Source organism: Xiphophorus hellerii, chromosome 1 (genome assembly GCF_003331165.1).
Source record: "Xiphophorus hellerii strain 12219 chromosome 1, Xiphophorus_hellerii-4.1, whole genome shotgun sequence".
Classification (NCBI taxonomy): Eukaryota; Metazoa; Chordata; class Actinopteri; order Cyprinodontiformes; family Poeciliidae; genus Xiphophorus; species Xiphophorus hellerii.
The window spans coordinates 24,125,474-24,144,696 of NC_045672.1; the positions used below are offsets into that span (position 1 = coordinate 24,125,474).

Here is a 19,223-nt window from a genome sequence, read left to right on the forward strand (position 1 = left end):
AATATATACATCACATCATCACTCTATTACAAATCGTAGTAAATAAATTGCCATGTAGAAATACATTTTCTACAAAAATAGAGCTTGATGTGCTTAATGATGTTGGACTGGTATTACTGGATACAACTGGAGCTCTATAAATTCTCATAAAGTCAGTAAAACACAAACGTAAAAAAAAACAAACTTGTAGATCTGCTAAAATAAAAGATCTATCAGAACATAAATGGTTAGATTCCTGTGGTTTTGCTGGGTGTTCTGAAGCACAGAAATCTACATTACTTACAAACTGGGTGACTATTTTACAATACAGTTAGATTAAAAATATTTTGACTGCAGCAAGGTCATTAATGATGCGCTTCACTACTGAGCCGTTTATGCTAGAGCAAAAGGACTGAAGCCATACCTTCATGTGTTTATCGAAGGGAAATATGAATTACTCATAGCCGAGCAAAATCCTTTGATCTAATTTAATTAAAAAAATAATGATGCATTTTGGGTTTGGTGGGGTCTTCAGATAACTAATTTTCCACATTTTAAAACATATTGAAGAAAGCACTCTTTTTTCACAATGTAAACCATTGTTTATTCTTAACAGCTGGGGAACAAAGCAGGTTATAAAAGCATCATAGATTAAAAAAAAGATATATAGAATAATAACAGAAACAATGGCTGTGTGTAGCTGTAGCCGAGAAACTGACTTGTAGTTATTTTAAGATCAACTGCATTCTAAATATTAGAATATCAAAATGCTTTCAAAAAAGCTCTACAGGAGGTGTGTGTTCTAAAGCCAGTACAGTGGTGCGTTACACACCTCTGTTTAATATTGATTTGGTGATAAAACCTAAATTAACACAAGAGGGAGCCCTGCTGTAATCAGAGAGCAGAAAACTACCGATTGGAGTTTTCCTTTACCAGAGCTGCTGAAGAGCTCTGTGTCATTTCCTTGTAGGAGCCCTTTGCAGTGAAACTGATTTGTTAGAAGATACATTTTATTTGCTATATAATCATTACATAACTGCTTTTCCACTAGAAAAACTCCTGACTTCATGCTGCGAGAATAATGGAGAAAAGTGCATATAGTGAACTCTGCCAATAATAATTGTAAAAACCATGTATCATCGCATATTTTCCTTCATCACTGTGGTCTCTTCTTTCCTGGGCAGACTGTACACTGTTATGGTGATATTCGTCTCTTTAAAGACCTGCTCCAGGATCTGTGACACCTTTGACCACTGCAGTCGGTCCAGGCCACACCCAATTCTGAGGGGGAGACAGGAGACAAACATGCCGTTTAATCATTCCCACTAAAGAACAAGAATTAAGGGAAATTATTGAGTTAAAAAAACAAAAAAAAACAAAGAAGAAAAGTATTTATCCGCAGTAGTTCCTACAAACCGAGGTATTGATATCCTACTGACACCATTCTGTAAGCAATGAGACTTCATGTCTTCCAGACTCTTTCTCAGGTTGTCATATGTGGGTTTCTGGCTGGCTTTTTTCTTTGTGATCTGAGACACATAATAGGAAAGGCACAGTTACAAGACTGAATAATAAAACAACTTTCATTATAACAATTGATCGCAGTATGTTTACCAGATAATAGATGAAACGTTGATCATGTGTCAGGACAGCACACTGCCCTGGCACCTTCTCTATTCAGACATACATAGAAAAATACAACACATTGCATAATTTAATACCAAATGTTGGTACCAGACATTAGGTACCAATTTAACAAAGATAAAACTTTTTTTTCTGAAATTCTTTCCCAAACAAAGGCTTTTTAATAACTAGTGTGACTCACTCTGCTCCTTTAACGTCGACACTTCGCCGAACCTCTTCTTGAATATCTGTGCTATCCCTGCCCCCATGCGGATGTCCTCACTGATGCAGTGGGCCAAGGATTCGTCCCGTGGGCAGGAAAACAGGTCGCCGGTGACATACTTCAATGTCCAGCTGTCTTCTGAAAGCTAGCCACGAGGGGGCGACGTTTAACAAGAGTTAAATAACAGCCACTGAAACAATGTGCTCCGACACATTTACGATTACTAAATCGTCCAACTTTAATCATTACCTGCATTTTATAAGTGGATGATGGCGCTCGGCTTTTAGAAGGCACTGAAAACATTGTGTTTAGAGCCTGTTTGCTGACTGGACTCAGTAGTAAAACCCGTGAACACCTCTGCCTAAGTAAACACGCAACGCTACGGAGGACTATATGCATGTGCTTCCGACCGAAAGACTAATTTGGTAGTTTTCTTTCAAGTCTTAAAGTATCTCGTTTAAGTAGCAAAACATTTAAAGCAGTTCGGAGTTTAAAAACTACACACACAATTAGCTTACACTTATCTCTACAGCAGGACCAAAGAGGAGAAACGAAACAGAATCTAGACTCTCGCGAGAGGAAAAACGAGTTTTTGAAAAAGTGAAACGATTCCCACCATTTAAGTACCAGCGCAGAAAGCGGCGCCGCCGTGAAGGCGGAGTATGCTTTCAATCTCAGCCTTGGATTTTGTGACTGGAGAGGGTCCATTAAGAGTAATACTAACATATAATTGCGCCTAAAAGTATTCCCCGTTCTCCAACCGCAAATAAAGATTATTGGGACATTTTTAATTGTTCAAATATTGTAATAAGCATTATACACCAATATCAGGCACACCTCACACAACTAATCAAAGACTTAATTAGTTGCACCAGGTGCTTGAGATGAATACCTGGAATGTTGCCGGTAATGTTTCATTGCATGTTAGACATATGAATAAGCAAGATAACGTCCCATATAAGTTAGAAATACAGCATAGTTTGCGAATTTAGAATTAAAGCAACACAACAGTGCCTACCTGGATGCAGCAGAAAGAAGAAGAAATCTTCCTGGGGTGGCAGGTGGTCAAAATTCTACCACTGACTGCAAAGGACCTGCAACAATACCTGGAAGCATCCTCTGAGTTTTCAGTTTCCATCTGCTAGAAGCTGAAGAGCTCCATGGAAAGACGTATACTTCTAACAAAAAGCATTTACCTTGTGCATGAAGCACAAGGTAAATTGTGCTTTAAGCAAATTTACTAAGAGGTTTGGGTTTCTTTTTTTCAGCCAGATGAATCAGAACACAGACTTCCTACATCCTCACTTCTTGCTGGGGCATTTGCCAGGTCACTCACACTGATTTTTTTATTTTTTCTAGCAACATATCTGTTTGTCAGCCCAGTCGTTTTGCCTTTATCAAAACAAAATCACAATATTTCACTGAAGTTCATGTAAAATAAATAACTCCCCAAGTCAACTTTCAACTTTTTTTTATTGAACAACTTTTATGCTTAATTCATGACACAATCAATAGAACACACAGTTACAGTACTGCTTTATGGCTGCAAAAAAAACCTATAATAAAATAGGCAGCGATTATTTACACTGTTCTTCATTTGCACCAATGCTTCACTGACTGTGCAACTGCTATAAACACATAATCCCTTCAAAAGCAATGGATGCATCTAGGTTTTGTGCATAATTTTTTTATGCCAAAATGCCTTTTTATATACATTTATGTACAAAATCAACATGGTCACAATAGGTCAATGTGATTTTCAGTCTTAGAAGTTAGCACTGCGTCTTCGCTCATTGATCCAGTCACCAGGGTTCACATCCATCTGCAGCATCTTCATCACCCACTTGTCCCTGCGTGCTCCATCAATAAACTCATCCAGCGAGAGCTCACCTGTGTGACAAAATATAGGTTTTCCATTTTTTGATCCAGTAACAATGAACAGCAGTGCAGCCTTATATTTGTGTAAATGACACCAAAAACTGTAAAAAAAAAAAAAGCTGTCACAAACTCTCACCATCTCCATTTTCATCGACCAGCTCAAATATCCGGTCAACCACTTGGTCTGGGGTAAGCAGATTACATTCTTCATCCAGCTCCCCGTGGCAGGCTTTCTTTAGCCGATAAATAGACTATAAGTGACAGGAAAGGATGTCACAATGACTTCTTGCATATCTATTTTTAAGCAAACTTTGAAATCTCCAGCAAATGAACACTACTGCACATGTGAAAGTAATTTAATGAAAATATTACCTCCACAATTTCAAGAAGTTCTGTTTTGTCGATGCATCCACTCCCATCTTTGTCGTACATTTTGAATGTCCATTTAAGTTTATGTTCCAATTTGCCTCGAAGAACTAAGTTTAAAGCTGCTACGTATTCCAGAAAATCTATGGTGTTGTCCTGTGAAATCAGATGTTCAAATGTTAAAAAAAATGAAATGAAATCCTAAAGAGGCAACATTGTTGCAATGCAAAATGACAAACAAGATACATTTATTCAGAATGTCTGGAGACATTTAAGGTGACAATATCATATTTTTAAAAATTGCTTTAACCATCTACCTACAAGAAAAAAAATTAAATACAGAGTAACCCACTTTTGAGTTTGTTTGAGCTTTTCAGCTACACTTGAATTGCTGTTAAACACATGCAGTGTCATCCAACCACATAAATTCTTTGATTCATTTCATGTGCACAACATTTTAACGTTATTATTAGAGCAAATAATACCAGAATCGAGGCCCAATGTACTTACGCCGTTCTTGTCAAAGGCTCGAAACATGTTCTCGATGTAATCTGCGGCCTCCTTGTTGTCGGTGACACCAAAAAAACTCTTGAACTCGTGCATGAATAGTGTTCCACTTGGGCATTCCACAACAAATTTCTTGTACCATTCCTGCAGCTCTGCCACATCAATTTCCTTGTCGGGGTCGTTGTCTTCGCTCAGGCGCTGACCCATGATGGGAAGATTTTCTGTAACTCCCCCGAAACTGAAATTATTTCTCACATTACAAATAACCTGTTCAAGATTTGTAGCTGCTTTGCTGCCTTCCTTCTCTAGAGATGAAAATCTATAAATTTCAGTTCACATCTACAAAAAGGTTTCTTTAGCTTTTTGCTAATCAGCAAAAATGAAGGTAATCAAAAACGCATAACGGTCCATACAAGCAGTACAGTTAATAGAGTCGTTGTTGTGGCAAATCCCTTCTGAAAATGAGGATGAGACACAGACTGCTATGGGTCACATGGTAAAGGATTAGAAATGAAGACCTGTCAAAATCAATTAGTTCATGCAATCATGAAGGGATATCCTTCTCAATCACACTAAACAAAGAAACATCTTACCATTGTGTGTAAGCTTTGTGGACTCTACATCCTTAAAATAGGTTCCAGCAACATATTTATACTATATTTAGTTTAAAATATATTTAAAGTAAATACTTTTTTTTTTTAACATCAATGTTTGGAAACCATGGTTGACAAACTTGGTTTCTCTTTTAAAGCAATAACTCTACACTATCCTACACTATTTCAATAAGAATTACGGAGATGAATTAGTTAATTTGTCCTTGTTGATACTTTATCCCACTTTTCAAACAAGTCGGTTTCTATCAACTTTTCTTAACTTAACAATTTGTTGCATTTAACCTGATCATTCAAAACAAATTGCAACAAATAAATTGTGAAACCACATACTTAAGCATAACTTAATTTGTATACGTTACAGCAACATTTAATTTCCCTTTGGGTTCAATAAAGAATTTTTGAATTTGAATTTAATTTGTAGTAGAATTTAATAAAAGCCACAAAATGGTGCAAAAAGTCGAATTTAGTGTAGTTGGTCTCAAGTATCCATTTGTAGAGAAGCTACTCGTTTCACACTCAACAGGTTTAAGGACAAAGGTGGTTTAGTGAAATTAATTAATTCATTACTAAAACATGAGAAGATGAGATAAAAACAAAGAGTCTGGTGTGGCAATTTTAATCCAGTCCCAGAATAGGAAGATCCTGATCCATCTGATGATTCACTGAGGTCAAGTGTTCAGTTATCCTTGAAAGTCCTAATTACTATTTACATGTCTGCTGTAGTCTATCTACCTCAAGGCCACCATAAATGTGTTGATGTGAGAGCTGCTAAGCGACATAATCTCTGTGTCACACCATTGGGAATAACTTACTTTAGTGGAAAAACGACCACACTGTATGTAGGCTAGGTCTGCTCCAGTCCATATACTGTATGTGCTGACAGCAGTTATAGTGATAATCTTAGCTTAGATGTGTCAAGGCCGTTGGGGAGTCACTGGATGTTATCCTCTTGTGATTAAAATGATTCATACCCTCTGGTCTTACACAACCGATATTTTAAATTAACCTGTTTGCTTTCTCTCTACCAATCACCTAGCTCATATTCCCAGTGTTCGATCTATGTCTGTGCCTGAGGATTGTTGTATTACTGGTTAAGTAAACTGCAAAGCCTTTAAAACCAACATTTAAAGATTGAGCCTGTGGTCAATATTAGCGGAGGGAATGAAAAGCGGTGTATGGTTAAAAGATTTTCTTAAATGGACATGCAGGGTTGTAGTGATCCATTTACCCTCAGCATACTCCATACTTAGTTGCTGATAAGATTTTCAAAACTCCATTCATAAATTGTGTTTATAACACACAAAGAAATCTGAAATACCCAAACTTTGACTTACGTTCGAGGATGAAAAATCTTGAAAAATAAATATTTTAAACCATGCCAGTTATTTGGATCTTCACGTTCTTCCAGAATTATCCTGCATCTGTAATATATATATATATATATATATATATATATATATATATATATATATATATATATATATATATATATATATTATTAATACCTACTTTTAGTCAGTAATCCATGCATTTCTGTTTACCTGGGGTTTAAATTTGAAGTGATACATGTAGTTCTCTGACCTACTCTTTAAAATCAAAAAGACATAAGAACATCTCCTTTTACTGGATTAAGTTGTGGAGAAATTTAAAGCAGGGATAAGATACAGAACAATAGAGTAGCAAGAAAGCTATTTAAATAAAAACAATAAAAACTCACCTGGTTTGGTCTTCACAGTACTGCTGTATTTATTACTAAGCTAAAACAAGTAGACTTATGTATTACTCTTCATGTGAGATCTGAAGGGAACTGCTGAAACTTAATTTTATTTAGACGCATTTGTGTGAAGAGGGTTTAAAACATGCACCACAAACTTTTCAGATTTTCTTCTGTAAAAAAAACTATAACATAAAATTGTTATAGTTTGCATCCATCACTAAAGATCTCAGAAAACATTGAATGTGGTTGTAACAAAATGTGTTAAAATTCAAGAGTTATGAAAACCTCTTCAAAACACTGTATGCTCATGTATAGTGAGGATAGTAAAGGGCACTGGGGGAAAAATCTCCAAATATTGCTGCCATAGAAATGCAGCAATATTGTATGAAAGATTATGCAAACAACTTATTTAATGGGTTTGGTGCACATCATTACCTTAATCAATTGTTTAGGGTGATGTATCACCTAATGATCAATCATCATTAAGTGATAGAAGACAAATGTAAACAAAAAGAAAATTTAGCAGCCATTTCCAGGATTCTCTCTCATTATTCTAAATGTGTGACATGTTGATTTGTAAGAAAAACAAGACACCAAACCAATTCCAATTTCAGCTTTTATTGCTTTTTGTGAATACTCTCACACAAGCTCAAGCCTTCGGTTTCCAGCAGTCAGTTTTACAAAGAATGTGGACATGTATTACAAGACTACAAAAGCTTATTTACAGATAAGTATTGTAGAAATCTCAATTATCAAAAAAAAAGACAGCTGTACAACTACAGTGTGACACAAAGAAAATAAAAGTACCTTGCATTTTGTTTCAGAGTTTGAATTGAAAATGACTACCCTTACAGCAAACCAAATTGCTCAAACAAAAGGGCTCAAACTGGCAACTTGTTGTATTGGCTTCATACGGACATGGAGCAAAACGTTTCTCCAGCTTTCAAGAGTGTGAAGTGTACGATCACAGGAAATATACTTGCAATATGTGCTTTATACAAAATAAAAGCAGACATATATGATATTTTGGTTAAAGGTGTTCTCAATCGTCTCTGAACAGCATTAAAACAAATAAAGAAACCTGAAATTACTGTGCTTGGCCTAAAACAACTTTGTCAAATGGTTCTCCTTGGAAATAAACACCAAATAACTAATGGAATTACTGAATACATTATCTACATTAAATTAGATGTTCAAATATAAAAATTAAGAAAGAAAAAAGGTTAGAAAAAGGTTTTGTATATTGAAAAAGGCAGTCTTTGTTATGTCGTTAACTCATCTTCCAGTTTAAAGATCTGGTGACCAGTGGCTGTGAGAAGCTGAAACAGAAGAGGACATCAAGATCCTTCTAAGAAGTCTCCAAATCCACATGTCTCTTGGTCCTGAAGCCTAATGATCCACAGTGCTACAGATTTACCCTTGGGGTTGTATCATACAGTGTAGAAAACAAGTCAGTTGGCATTCCAGCCTTTCAAGTTAGTTGTGTTCTCCCACTTCTAATGAGGTCTCTGCGCTGTCCGAAGTTTCAGCACCACCCTCTGTTTGCAGCTCAGGGGAATTACTGCAGGACACTTTTTCACTGGGTAAGCCCTCTGCATCACTGCTGCTGCTGTTGCTCAAAGCATTGTCCTGTTCGAAGGTTGAATGTGTCTCTGATAGAGTCGCTTGCTTCGACTGATCCACAGAGATGTTGCTCTGAACACTGGCGGCAGCACCAGCCTCATTCAACTCTCCTTCCCTCTCAGGTGGTTCAGACGGTGTGCTGCTTTCCCCTAGGAAGAGAAGATGTCACTTTTTAGTGATAGAATATAGTAGATATTCACAATTATTATGAAGAAATTGAACTGCAGTTAAACCAAAAATGCCTAGATTTTATTCCATTTTATGCAAGAGGAGATTGCCAAAGGGATTACATCCTTCATTTGTTTAACGAGATTAAGTAAAAATTAAAAATCATGGAAAATGTCTTTTATAATTAAATGTAAAGGTAAAATTCAAATACCAAATAGATTTATTACACATGGTGGGGTACGTTTAAAGTATTTAGTCCTGCTAATATTAAATATTTTGGCTTGCAGCTAACAGAACATCAGGAAGATATTTCAATACAGAAATGTCAGCTTAGTGGAAACTATATCCATCTACTGTATTACAATGAATGCATAATACAGAAAGTGGAGGTTTTCCTTCTGCTTGAATTACTGCATCATTGTGATGTACAAAAAAAGCTAACAACCCTGTGGAGCTGCAGAGGTGTTTGGACAGTAAAGTTGCTTTAATAGCAGCCTTTATTATTGGTTCTGATATTTCTCAACTTGGCCTTTGCTTCACAATGCCCTTAAGGGTGTGGAAATATCAGCTGATTGTTTAAAGTACCTTCCAGTTCAATTTCCATTATTATGCTTGGAAAGAGCCATCTAAACCTATACAGAAGAGGAATTTGACTTTTAAATTGAATTACTGTAATAAACTTTTTGATGAGATTCTAATTTAATGGAGATACATCTGTACATGAACCAGCTACATGTTTATGTCCACTCAAATGTTAGTCACACTTGTGCTCTAAAAAAAATAATGTTTGTGGACTGTGAAGTAGCATATTTTTAATGTGTCTTAAACAAACAGCACAAACCTGCTGCTAAGTGTTCTTAAGTACAAGTTAGCTTAAGTAAGGATGAATTCACACCTACCACGACTGTCTGATTTACAGGGTGTGTCATGAAATGTTTCACTGCTGCACTCTTGACCGCAAGTGTCTTCCTCTGACTCTGGTGTATCTGATGAACTCTCTGGTTCTTTATGACAAGGTGACTCATTTTCTTCTCTTTCCGTTTCGTCATCACATTCACCAGTCTTCCGTTTCTTGGCCTCCTGTTTGTCACAATCGGATTCTTCGTCTTCTTCTCGATGTTTGTGCTTTATACCATGTTTTGGTTTCGCCTCGTCTTCTGATGGTGACGTTTCACTGTCACAAACAATAAATCTGTTGGTAATGTTCATAGTTTTTGGCTTTTATAAGAGTCTTAATTTAGCAAGATTTTATTACTAATGTGAGAACTTGGCTTTACACAGTCTCCTCACAGTGAATATACACAGTCTTTTCCATACTCACTTACTGTTATTCCTAGTAAATGTTATTAAATATTATTGTTTTGCAAAGATAATTTCACACTGAATTCTGAAATATTCAATCTTTAATCCATGTACATTTACTCATCAGAAGTAAGGATCAAATGTTATGAAAAAAGTGTTATTACCTACATGCCACTTACTTTCACCCCTTACAATTTCTGCAAAATAAGCATAACTGAAGCATTTTAATGGACAACTTCTTATTTCTTTGGGATAAAATCCAAAATGGGATGTAGAAGCCCTTTTTTGTCTTTGCTATTTTTCAAAGTGGGAAAAAAGGAACATGATGTGCAAAAAGAAATGCATAAGATAGAAAATGGCTGTTCATCATAAACATTTGATGAGCAGCCATTATTACAGAGACAATAATGAACAAGATTGAAAATGTGTAAAGCACCTTATGTTGTGGTGGAGCATCTGTGATGAATTGCTTAAAACAATTATCTCCTTTCTAAACGCTTCTTTCTACACATCTTTACTACGAATACCAATAAACATGGCGGATGCTGTACTACACATTGGCTCGCACATTACCTGGAATGCTGCTCCTCTGTTTCAGTGATTCCATCTGGCTCTTTACTGGCTGGACACTCTGGGAGCCCGTTGGTGGAAAGTGAAGACGATGACAGTTTTGGTCTGTTGAGTGTTTTTGACAAACTTGGCCCATTCACATTTCGACTGCTGAAGAAGACCACAACAAACAGATTAATATCTACACATTCAGGAGTCTGTTTTTTTCTTAAAAGAAATATCAGCTATTTAAAATCAGCAATTACCCCCACCTTTCTGAATATAGAGATGGGTTTCCAAGAAACATCACTCCATTCATTCTATTCATCGTCGATGTCCCATTTTTCCTTTTAACGAAGTAAAAAAAAAATGTGTAATTAATTTTACATTAATATTTGTAGCTGTTACAACTAAGTTGGCTGCTGATTTACTTACTCTGATGTGGGGTGCAGATAGCTTACCACCATTACATTCTGCAGGAAACAAAAGAAAATAAAAATACAGTTCAAAACAACAGACTGTGCATTTACTGTATATGCATTACATAGCACCAATGTATGGATTTTAGGCCTTAAAAAGATAACTGTATCTAACCTTTTCCAGGCCTCTGAGAAACTTGTCTGTACCCGAATAATTACGCTTGGGATCTGTAAGCAGCTCACACAGCCGCTGAATGGTGAATGGGATCCTGGAAAGGTTATCAGAGACATAAGTAAAAGTAATAAATAGACATCTCGCTCCCAGCATCAGAACTGTTTAAAAAGATGGGTTCTAAGCATAGATGGATGATGAACTAACCTATGAAAAAAGGTAAAAAAAATAGAATAAAACACCCCCTTACCATCCTCCTGCCAACAATCTTTTTTGTAACATGAGGTGTAAAAAGCTTTTAATGGTTATTGTTACTGTTCTCATAAAAAAATAAATAAAAAAATAAGACCACTTGCAATATGAGCCATTATTGATAAACCCTTCAAACATCACAGTCCAGTGTTTAACATGTAATCCGTGTGAATTCATTACACCTGGAATATAAAAGCAAATAAATATTGCATTGCAAAGACCTGCAATGCAAGGTCTTTGCATATAATAATATAATATTATATTATAATATAATTTTATATTATATTATAATATATAATAATATATATTATTATATGCGATAATAATTTGAAAACACTGTCATCACAATGATGACATAATTGCAATATACTGTGTTTCCTTACAACAAGGCATTAACTTTATTATCTAGATGAGTAGGAAAGTTTGTAATTTATTGATTCTTTTGCCCAGTTGCAGAGTATTTATATCATGCTTCACTCACCCATTATAACCATCCACAATCTTTAAGATCCTTTTCTTCATTTCTTCAAAGGGAATATATTCCACATTGGGATTGTGAGAGTCTCTCTCCTCTGGCGCTGAAGCATGAAAATCCTCCATCACTTTATCCAGCTTAAATAAAAAGTATGTTTTGAACTGTAACCATGGGATCCTAAAGGGGATACGTAATATTAGAAAAAGTACAGATAATAAGTAATTATATATATGTTCAGGTCTACAATGTGTGCACAGTTATTAGGTAAGTCTTATTGGATTGTTTTTATAAATCATCATCTACCGTGCTCTTGACTAATCCGAAATGTTAGTAAACCTTAAACATGAATTTTTAAGAAAGCAAAAATGAGGTTTGGGCTTTGTTAGAAGAATATCTATATATGTACAAATATCAGGCAAATATTACTGTGCAGAATTCAACTAAATGAAAAACACATGTTCTCCATCTCTTTTTATTTTCATTGCTTAAGTGAATGAACTCAAAAATCTCTAATAAATATTTCTGACATTTAAAAAAGTGAAACCAGTGGCTAAACAAGCCACATTTCTTTTCGATAATTATTACAAGCCTTTCATGAATGTGTCAGCATCTTGATCTGTTGACAGTCAACTTTTTGTGCACCAAGAACTATAGCCACTTAAATTTCTTTTTTTTGCCCATTTTGCCTAAAAAATAAAGAAACTGCCTAATAATAATGCATACCTTAATACATGGTGTTGACCTCAAGGAGGTCAACACCATGAAGGTGTGTGTATGATGTTTATCATTACACAGATAGACATCATATGCCATATTTAAATCCATTAAGAATTCAAGTTCATCCACCTTGAAGTTAAAAAACTAAGTCTAAAAATGATCTTATGGTCAAAATACTCACTTGTCTATGCCTAATAATTGTGAACACAGTGTAATTGAAAACATAAAGTCTTTATGCTAATTGTGTCAGATTTGCAAGTTCCTATGTACTTACATTGGTTGTCCTGTTTTGGCGACATGACACAGGAATTGCTCTAGAGCGGGACAGGTCTCCTTCTTCCCTCTTTTCTCAAAATCTGTAAACAGTCACAGTGAGTAAAAAGGGTATAACTAATTATTATTAAATTTTATTCAACTGTATAACATGAGCACATCAGAAGATACGGAAAATAAATCTAAAAGACAACAATTATAAGTGTATATCAAAATCTTAAAATAGCATCAAAAAGTTCCTTTAAAACACACACACTATATTTCAGTTGTCTATTTCTGTTAATTGTATTACTTACAGCTGATAAAAACCTTCTATTTAGTTTCCCAGAAATTATTACAAGACCAATAAAAAAAGTAGCCTGAAAATTAGATTTATTCTTCTGAGTTTTAATTTGCTGTTAGCCATAATCACTAAAAAAAATAACAAACATATATTACCAAGAAATATTTACATGAATTTTACTTTTAGGACTGAGTAACTAAAATACATCAACTTTATTGACCGTCAAAAAGCAGCCCGTGAAACTTTTTGAAATTAATTTTACTTTCAAACCACAGCTGCCACACACAACACAAAATGGCATTTGGTTAATAATTTCAACTGCTCTTTTCTTTAGTTATGAAATGGGAAAATATAAATAGCTGAGGGGGAAACACGAATACAAATAGTTACATATTAAAATAACCACATTACTTTCAAATCAAAGTTAGCAGTTTATTGCTAGCAGTGTGTTCCTGAGCTAGCTGTTTACATAACCGTCTCAGATGGTACATAAACGGGTTAAAAGTGTGGAATGTGACGGACTCCTACCAAAAGGTACTTGTAAAGCAGCCAAGCCAAACTAATGATAACACCTCATTGCCTAAGAATATTCTTAACACATTTTTCATAAAAAGCTGCATTTCGTAGAGTAACGTGCGTTACGTAGTTAGCAAATAATACCGATTTATCGTGGAGGAAAAACACTTAATTTAAACATTTTTAGAAAACGAATGATTATTTTTTTCATAAATGTAAACATTGCCTTGAAACGCTTCCAATATCGCGTCGATATCCATAGCTGTGTCCAGTTCTCAGGCAGGAAATGCTTGTTGGTTAGCAGAACAGCTAGCAGGTAGCAATCCAACAAAGCTGCTGGCAGTGCACAACTGCGCATGTCTGCAATTACGTTTGCACTTTTGAGGAAGAGAGATGGAGATCAACAAAGGTCTTTATGCAACTTGGTGTTAAAAATAAATCCGCGTAGTTCAAGAACATCTCGATCCAATAACGCGAATAACTATATTTGCATTTTCAGGCATGTCGTGACTTTGGCAATAGAAGTTTCCAGATCTGTCTGGTGTTTTGTGGGCTGGCGGTTATAGAGCGTCTTTTCTGCTAACTGGGGATTCGACCAATGACTCATCAGCTGGTCTGGGATAAATTTGCCCAGGGAATCTATATATATCTATAAACAACCATAACTCCGAAGAAACGCCTGCGTGGGAATCCTGCTCTATGATAGTTCTCCAACACAAAGTTCTTCGGTTTTCATAGTTAATAATGGCAGTGCCATTAGCTGCCTTACAACTTAGCTCACCACCAACCCTGGAGAAAAACATTCATATCAACGACAGAGATTTAGGAAAAATTTCACACAACACTGAAAATGACGTTCTGCCATTACATTCACCCTGGACTTTCTGGCTTGATAGGTAAGAAAGAATTTAAATTCTCCAAACTGCTTTGTTATAAAACTGTTGTCAGTGACAAGTGAACGAACTCTTGTGAACTGATTAACTCTTTCAAGGAACAAAGAAAAACAGACCGAGAATTTACCTCTGTGGTCCATTTTTTATTATAAGATTATTGGAAAAGGTGGAAAATTTTGTTGTTTTTTTTTTTAAATTTTTTTTTTATATAATATACAACTGTGAGAAATAACAAATATTTTTTTTATATGTTAAACAAAATAACATTACAACAAAAACTGTAATTTTAAACTATTAGTAACTAAATCCAGAAGTAGAAATCAGGTCAGTGTCCGCTTTCATAAGCACGGCATATTGTTCTCAGCTTGCTGAGTCATTGCTGGTGTCTCTGTTCCACTTAAATTTTAGCAACAAAGCTTTTGTGGGTCAAGTTCTTATTAACTGTTAGGGGGAAAAAATAAAAGTCACCTTTTATGTATAATGTTATGTAATCAGAACAGTATTGATTTCAAGCAACATGCTCTATGTGTACATGTTAGTGGAGCATAGGGGAGGCAGTGTTAAAATGGGGTCAGTCCTGTTTACTGGCTTGTCAGTCATCTGACTCCCTCCCACCCTACCGCTGCTCTAATTTATCTGCACAGAGGGCAGCCATGGTATATCTGAAACAAAAAAATTGCAAGGAAAGTCACATTTAAAATAAAATATACTTACAGAAATTTGATTTGTCTTTTTTGGTAAGATCTCTACCAGGTACAACAGCAGCTGAGTGTGAGTCAAACCTGAAGAAAATCTACACAGTGGAGACTGTTCAGGTAAGAAGGCCATTTTTAGTATGTTTCGGTCACAATTTAATCATGTAAGGAAAAAAATTAAGTCTGATTTAGAGTTTTAGTTATTTGCTGTAATAATAAAAGTGTTTTAAGGCCAGTCAGTCATATTTGTTTTGATTGTTGTTGATGTCACACATTAACCTGCTTTCTCTTTTCGCCTTGGAAACGTAACAGAACTTTTGGCGAGTTTACAACAATATCCCAAGTGTTTCCAGCTTGCCTTTGAGATGTAGCTATCATCTGATGAGGGGAGAAAGGAAGCCACTCTGGTGAGTTCTGCTGGCACTGTCAAATTAGTAGCCGTTAGAGAAGACATCTGGTGACCAGACTAGGATACCTATGAGCTATTAGGTTGTGCTGTATGTCAACGTTCCTTAATATGTCGGATATTACTCTGAGTGAAGAAGTATTTTAAGTATCAGTGATGGATGCATTCAGGCTGCGAGAGAGTGAGCTTCATCAGATAGCAGGAAGCGTGAACAGAATACAGACAAGTTTCTCTATGTTATCCTTTCAATCTTTCAACTTTGTCTGCCATGGAATATGTTGGATTTGGAAAAGCTGCCAACCTTTTGGAAATTTTAAGAGTTGAGACCAGGATCTACACAGTTAAGATCAAAATTATTCATACCACTGGCCAATTTAGATTTAGAATTATTTCCTTTCACCCAAGAAGTTTGTTTCAGATAGGAAATGAGACACACATCACTTGACAGTTGACAAAAACCAGAGGCTGGGATATGGGAAAATTTAAAAAAATGATTGGTGCGCTTGTATTTTTACCATGCTTGCCAATATTTGCTCATGTTCCTTCTGGTTTGCATACAGGGAAGAAGAAAGCAATGCTAAAGGTGGTGTTTGGAAAATGAAAGTGCCCAAAGAGTGTACTGTAAGAGAAATAACACTCTTTTACTTAACATGCTAGTTGATTTCTTTGTTTACTAAATCTTTCCTCATATTTACAGTCTTCTGTGTGGAAGGAGTTGCTATTGGCCACAATTGGAGAACAGTTCAGCGATTATTGTGCTTCAGGTAAATGTCTTTGAATAAATAAATTCAATGCTGAAATTAACCGGCTTAAAGTTAATTTATGATTTGAAATGGTGAGTTGTAGCAGTTATTATAATGTCCAGTCCTGTTTTATCCAGTTGGTTTTAATGTGGTCAAATTCAGCATATTACTCACTAAATATCACTTTGTAAAAGCTGTGTAAGGGAAAGAGTTAAAACTTCATAAAAAGGCACACCTAGTGATGATATATAAAGTGCCTTAAAACAGTGTATCGAACAAATTCTAAATACCATTTATTTAATAACAACCTCTAGTCATTTATGTACAATAAATGCACCTGAAGCATGTTAAGACATACTTTTCTTTTCTGTGTTATTAAAAGGGTTGCAGAACATTCATTTGCAATCAGTTACTTCCTTTTCAATATAATGTGACATTAGAGACATAATAGGGAAATGCATGAAAACAAGCCATTTATAAAATTAAGTTAGCTTCATTTACCTAGCAAAACTCAAAACATGCTGTGTAATTTTTACCTAATCTTAGAGCATAAGCAGTATCAATCTTGGGGAACTCAGTGTCTGGTATTTGGACAGATTTTTTTTATATGAACAAACTGTGATCAATCATGTTTTAACTGGGTTACTTCTCTTACATAATACATAACATTTTTCAAAAGTGGATGTTGTTAATGTCTTTATTGCACCATGAGCAGTCTGTCTTATTGTGTGTTTCTATTGCCCCTTTTCCACTTATGTGTACAGGAGATGAGGTAGTTGGGGTCAGCATCAGCGTACGGGACAGAGAAGACATCGTTCAGGTCTGGAATGGGAACGCTTCCTGTGCCGACGAGTCAAACATCTTGGGAAAGATCTACGAGCTCCTCCCTCAGACACCTTTTAAAGCTGTTTTTTATAAACGTGAGTATCTTCTTTCCATTGAACATTGTCTTCTGTTTGTTTTTAATAGTACACTTTTGAGTACTTTGCTTACCTTCTCCTCTAACATCTTCTATTATCTTTAGCACACAAGGAGCACCACGCTTTCGAAGGAGGTCGAACAAGACACTAAATATTTTGCACATCAGATGTTTTCAGTTGTGCAAGAATCTTCTCTGCTGATAAAGTTATTACAGACTACTCAGGTAGACTACAAATTGCTATAGTTCCTCTTAAGTACCTCAATTTAGCACAAGTGTTTTCAATCAGTAGAAATTCATTTCATCTGGGCATCACTGACATTTGCAAAAAAATACAGTTATATCGAGTAGTTTAGTTTTATGGTATCTTCGAATGTATTTCTGTTTTTATTGCACTGTAAAGTTTTATAAGCGCAAAATAGATCTGTCAGTTTTAGATAATCTCTGACATCCAATGTGCCGTTAACCTAGCATAGATCTTTTTGATGTAATTAATGACAGGTACTGCTGATTTGTATTAAATAAATTAGCTAAGATGATACAGCTACATAATACATAGGTGATATGTTCTACAAAATTTCTTTTTGAGTTATATTTAGGAAAATGTTACATGCACTACAGATGGAAATCCTTTGTACATTTCATCTTCCTTGTGTTGGATTTTTGTGCGAAGGAACATGCCATTCTTAGAATAAGTAGCAAAACTCAAAACATGATGTGTAATGTTTACCTAAACTTTATACACAATAATCTCCATGCACAAAACACCTTGATTACATTCTGGGAAATATATGCAATTACTTTTAACTAGTAGAATGTTCTTTGTTGTGGTTGCCATTTTTGCTCTAAATTAAGCACCTTGTTTCAGTTTTTATCTGTGTGTAAGACATCTGATAATCTGATAATTATGTGACATTGTAAAACTGGAGACCAAATACACTTTGGTTTTGTGTCACTTTTTGATGAAATGAGAAGTTTCTCTGCTTGTTTTGCTTTTTTGTAATAGATGGAAATGTTGTTGTCAAAGGGGTTCTCTGTTTTTAATTGACTTCTGTTCAGATTAAAATTCTAACTGATCCTTGGTGAAAAAAAAACTGAGAAACTGTCACAGGAGTTGTTTATATCTTATGTTGCTGGACCTAGGTGTATAAAGTAAAATGAAAAGATCAAAGATTGCTGGTTGCTTCAACACAAAATCTCCTGCAGTTTCTCTGATATTCATAAGTGTGGGTTTCATTCCAAGTACTATGACTAACACTGCATTTTTGTTGCCTACAATCAGGTACAGCAAATGTAATTTGTTTCTGCAGAGCCGTTGAGGACCCTTTAAGACTAAGTTTTCGTTTTCACTTCTCGTATTAAAATATATATCAACAAGAAAAATCATTTTAATACAACACACTTAATCAAACTTAACTTCATTTTGTCTTTGTTAGTAATTCATATGCTCATTCAAATGTACACTGTTGTTAAGAACAATAATGTTCTTGTCCTGCACATATATACTGCTGACAGATGACTACAGATCAAAGATCTTGTAACTGATTGTTGATCTCAAATTGTGCCTTGTTTATTGATTGTTTACGATGTTAAAGTTCTCCCTGTTTGTGGTTTAACTGTGCACCTATTCATGTTTCACTGTTAGATTTCCAAGGTGTTGGAAATGGAAACAATAAAGATTTCTGAACTTTTATTCATTATTGTTTTTAATATTGTGTGAAAAGTTATATATTATATTTGGGATGTTTCCTTTTGAAACCTGGGGGTAGAGGGGATAAAATGAAAACAAAAAAAAAGGGCATTTACACTGAGATGTAGGTAATGTTTTTATATTTATGTGCTTGCTATTTCCAATAGTAAAATAGTACTCCATTTTAAACAGCATCTTCCTTGAAAATGTCTCCCTCTTGT

At 35.2% G+C, this 19,223-nt stretch overlaps 4 protein-coding genes across 5 annotated transcripts; 1 reads left to right on the forward strand and 3 right to left on the reverse strand.

Annotated features, from left to right (window-relative positions):
- Positions 1-558: 558 nt before the first annotated feature.
- On the reverse strand, positions 559-2,399 carry LOC116730678 (ADP-ribose glycohydrolase OARD1-like). Its single transcript, XM_032580092.1, has 5 exons — positions 2,075-2,399; positions 1,805-1,970; positions 1,594-1,652; positions 1,396-1,508; positions 559-1,260 (listed from the first exon to the last, which is right to left on the reverse strand). Exons 1-5 carry the CDS (start codon positions 2,222-2,224, stop codon positions 1,116-1,118), a joined length of 633 nt encoding a protein of 210 aa, XP_032435983.1. The 5' UTR covers positions 2,225-2,399; the 3' UTR covers positions 559-1,115.
- Positions 2,400-3,279: 880 nt separating this feature from the next.
- guca1b (guanylate cyclase activator 1B) lies at positions 3,280-5,031 on the reverse strand. Its single transcript, XM_032580527.1, has 4 exons — positions 4,580-5,031; positions 4,076-4,225; positions 3,840-3,954; positions 3,280-3,715 (listed from the first exon to the last, which is right to left on the reverse strand). The coding sequence occupies exons 1-4, from the start codon at positions 4,781-4,783 to the stop codon at positions 3,591-3,593; spliced, it is 594 nt and encodes a 197-aa protein (XP_032436418.1). The 5' UTR covers positions 4,784-5,031; the 3' UTR covers positions 3,280-3,590.
- A 2,474-nt stretch (positions 5,032-7,505) lies between these two features.
- On the reverse strand, positions 7,506-14,030 carry LOC116730736 (serine/threonine-protein phosphatase 4 regulatory subunit 2-A-like). Of its 2 annotated transcripts, none has more exons than XM_032580291.1 (9): positions 13,883-14,030; positions 12,859-12,940; positions 11,874-12,044; positions 11,144-11,237; positions 10,985-11,022; positions 10,822-10,896; positions 10,574-10,717; positions 9,598-9,872; positions 7,506-8,679 (listed from the first exon to the last, which is right to left on the reverse strand). In XM_032580291.1, exons 1-9 carry the CDS (start codon positions 13,914-13,916, stop codon positions 8,384-8,386), a joined length of 1,209 nt encoding a protein of 402 aa, XP_032436182.1. In that variant the 5' UTR covers positions 13,917-14,030; the 3' UTR covers positions 7,506-8,383. The 2 variants fall into 2 exon arrangements, with proteins under 2 accessions (XP_032436182.1, XP_032436107.1); XM_032580216.1 differs by having other exon boundaries at positions 10,574-10,720.
- Positions 14,031-14,058: 28 nt separating this feature from the next.
- LOC116730850 (eukaryotic translation initiation factor 4E type 3-like) lies at positions 14,059-19,005 on the forward strand. The gene is made up of 7 exons (XM_032580409.1): positions 14,059-14,552; positions 15,292-15,364; positions 15,557-15,651; positions 16,211-16,271; positions 16,348-16,414; positions 17,158-17,313; positions 17,418-19,005. The coding sequence occupies exons 1-7, from the start codon at positions 14,401-14,403 to the stop codon at positions 17,462-17,464; spliced, it is 651 nt and encodes a 216-aa protein (XP_032436300.1). The 5' UTR covers positions 14,059-14,400; the 3' UTR covers positions 17,465-19,005.
- The last annotated feature ends 218 nt before the right edge of the window (positions 19,006-19,223 follow it).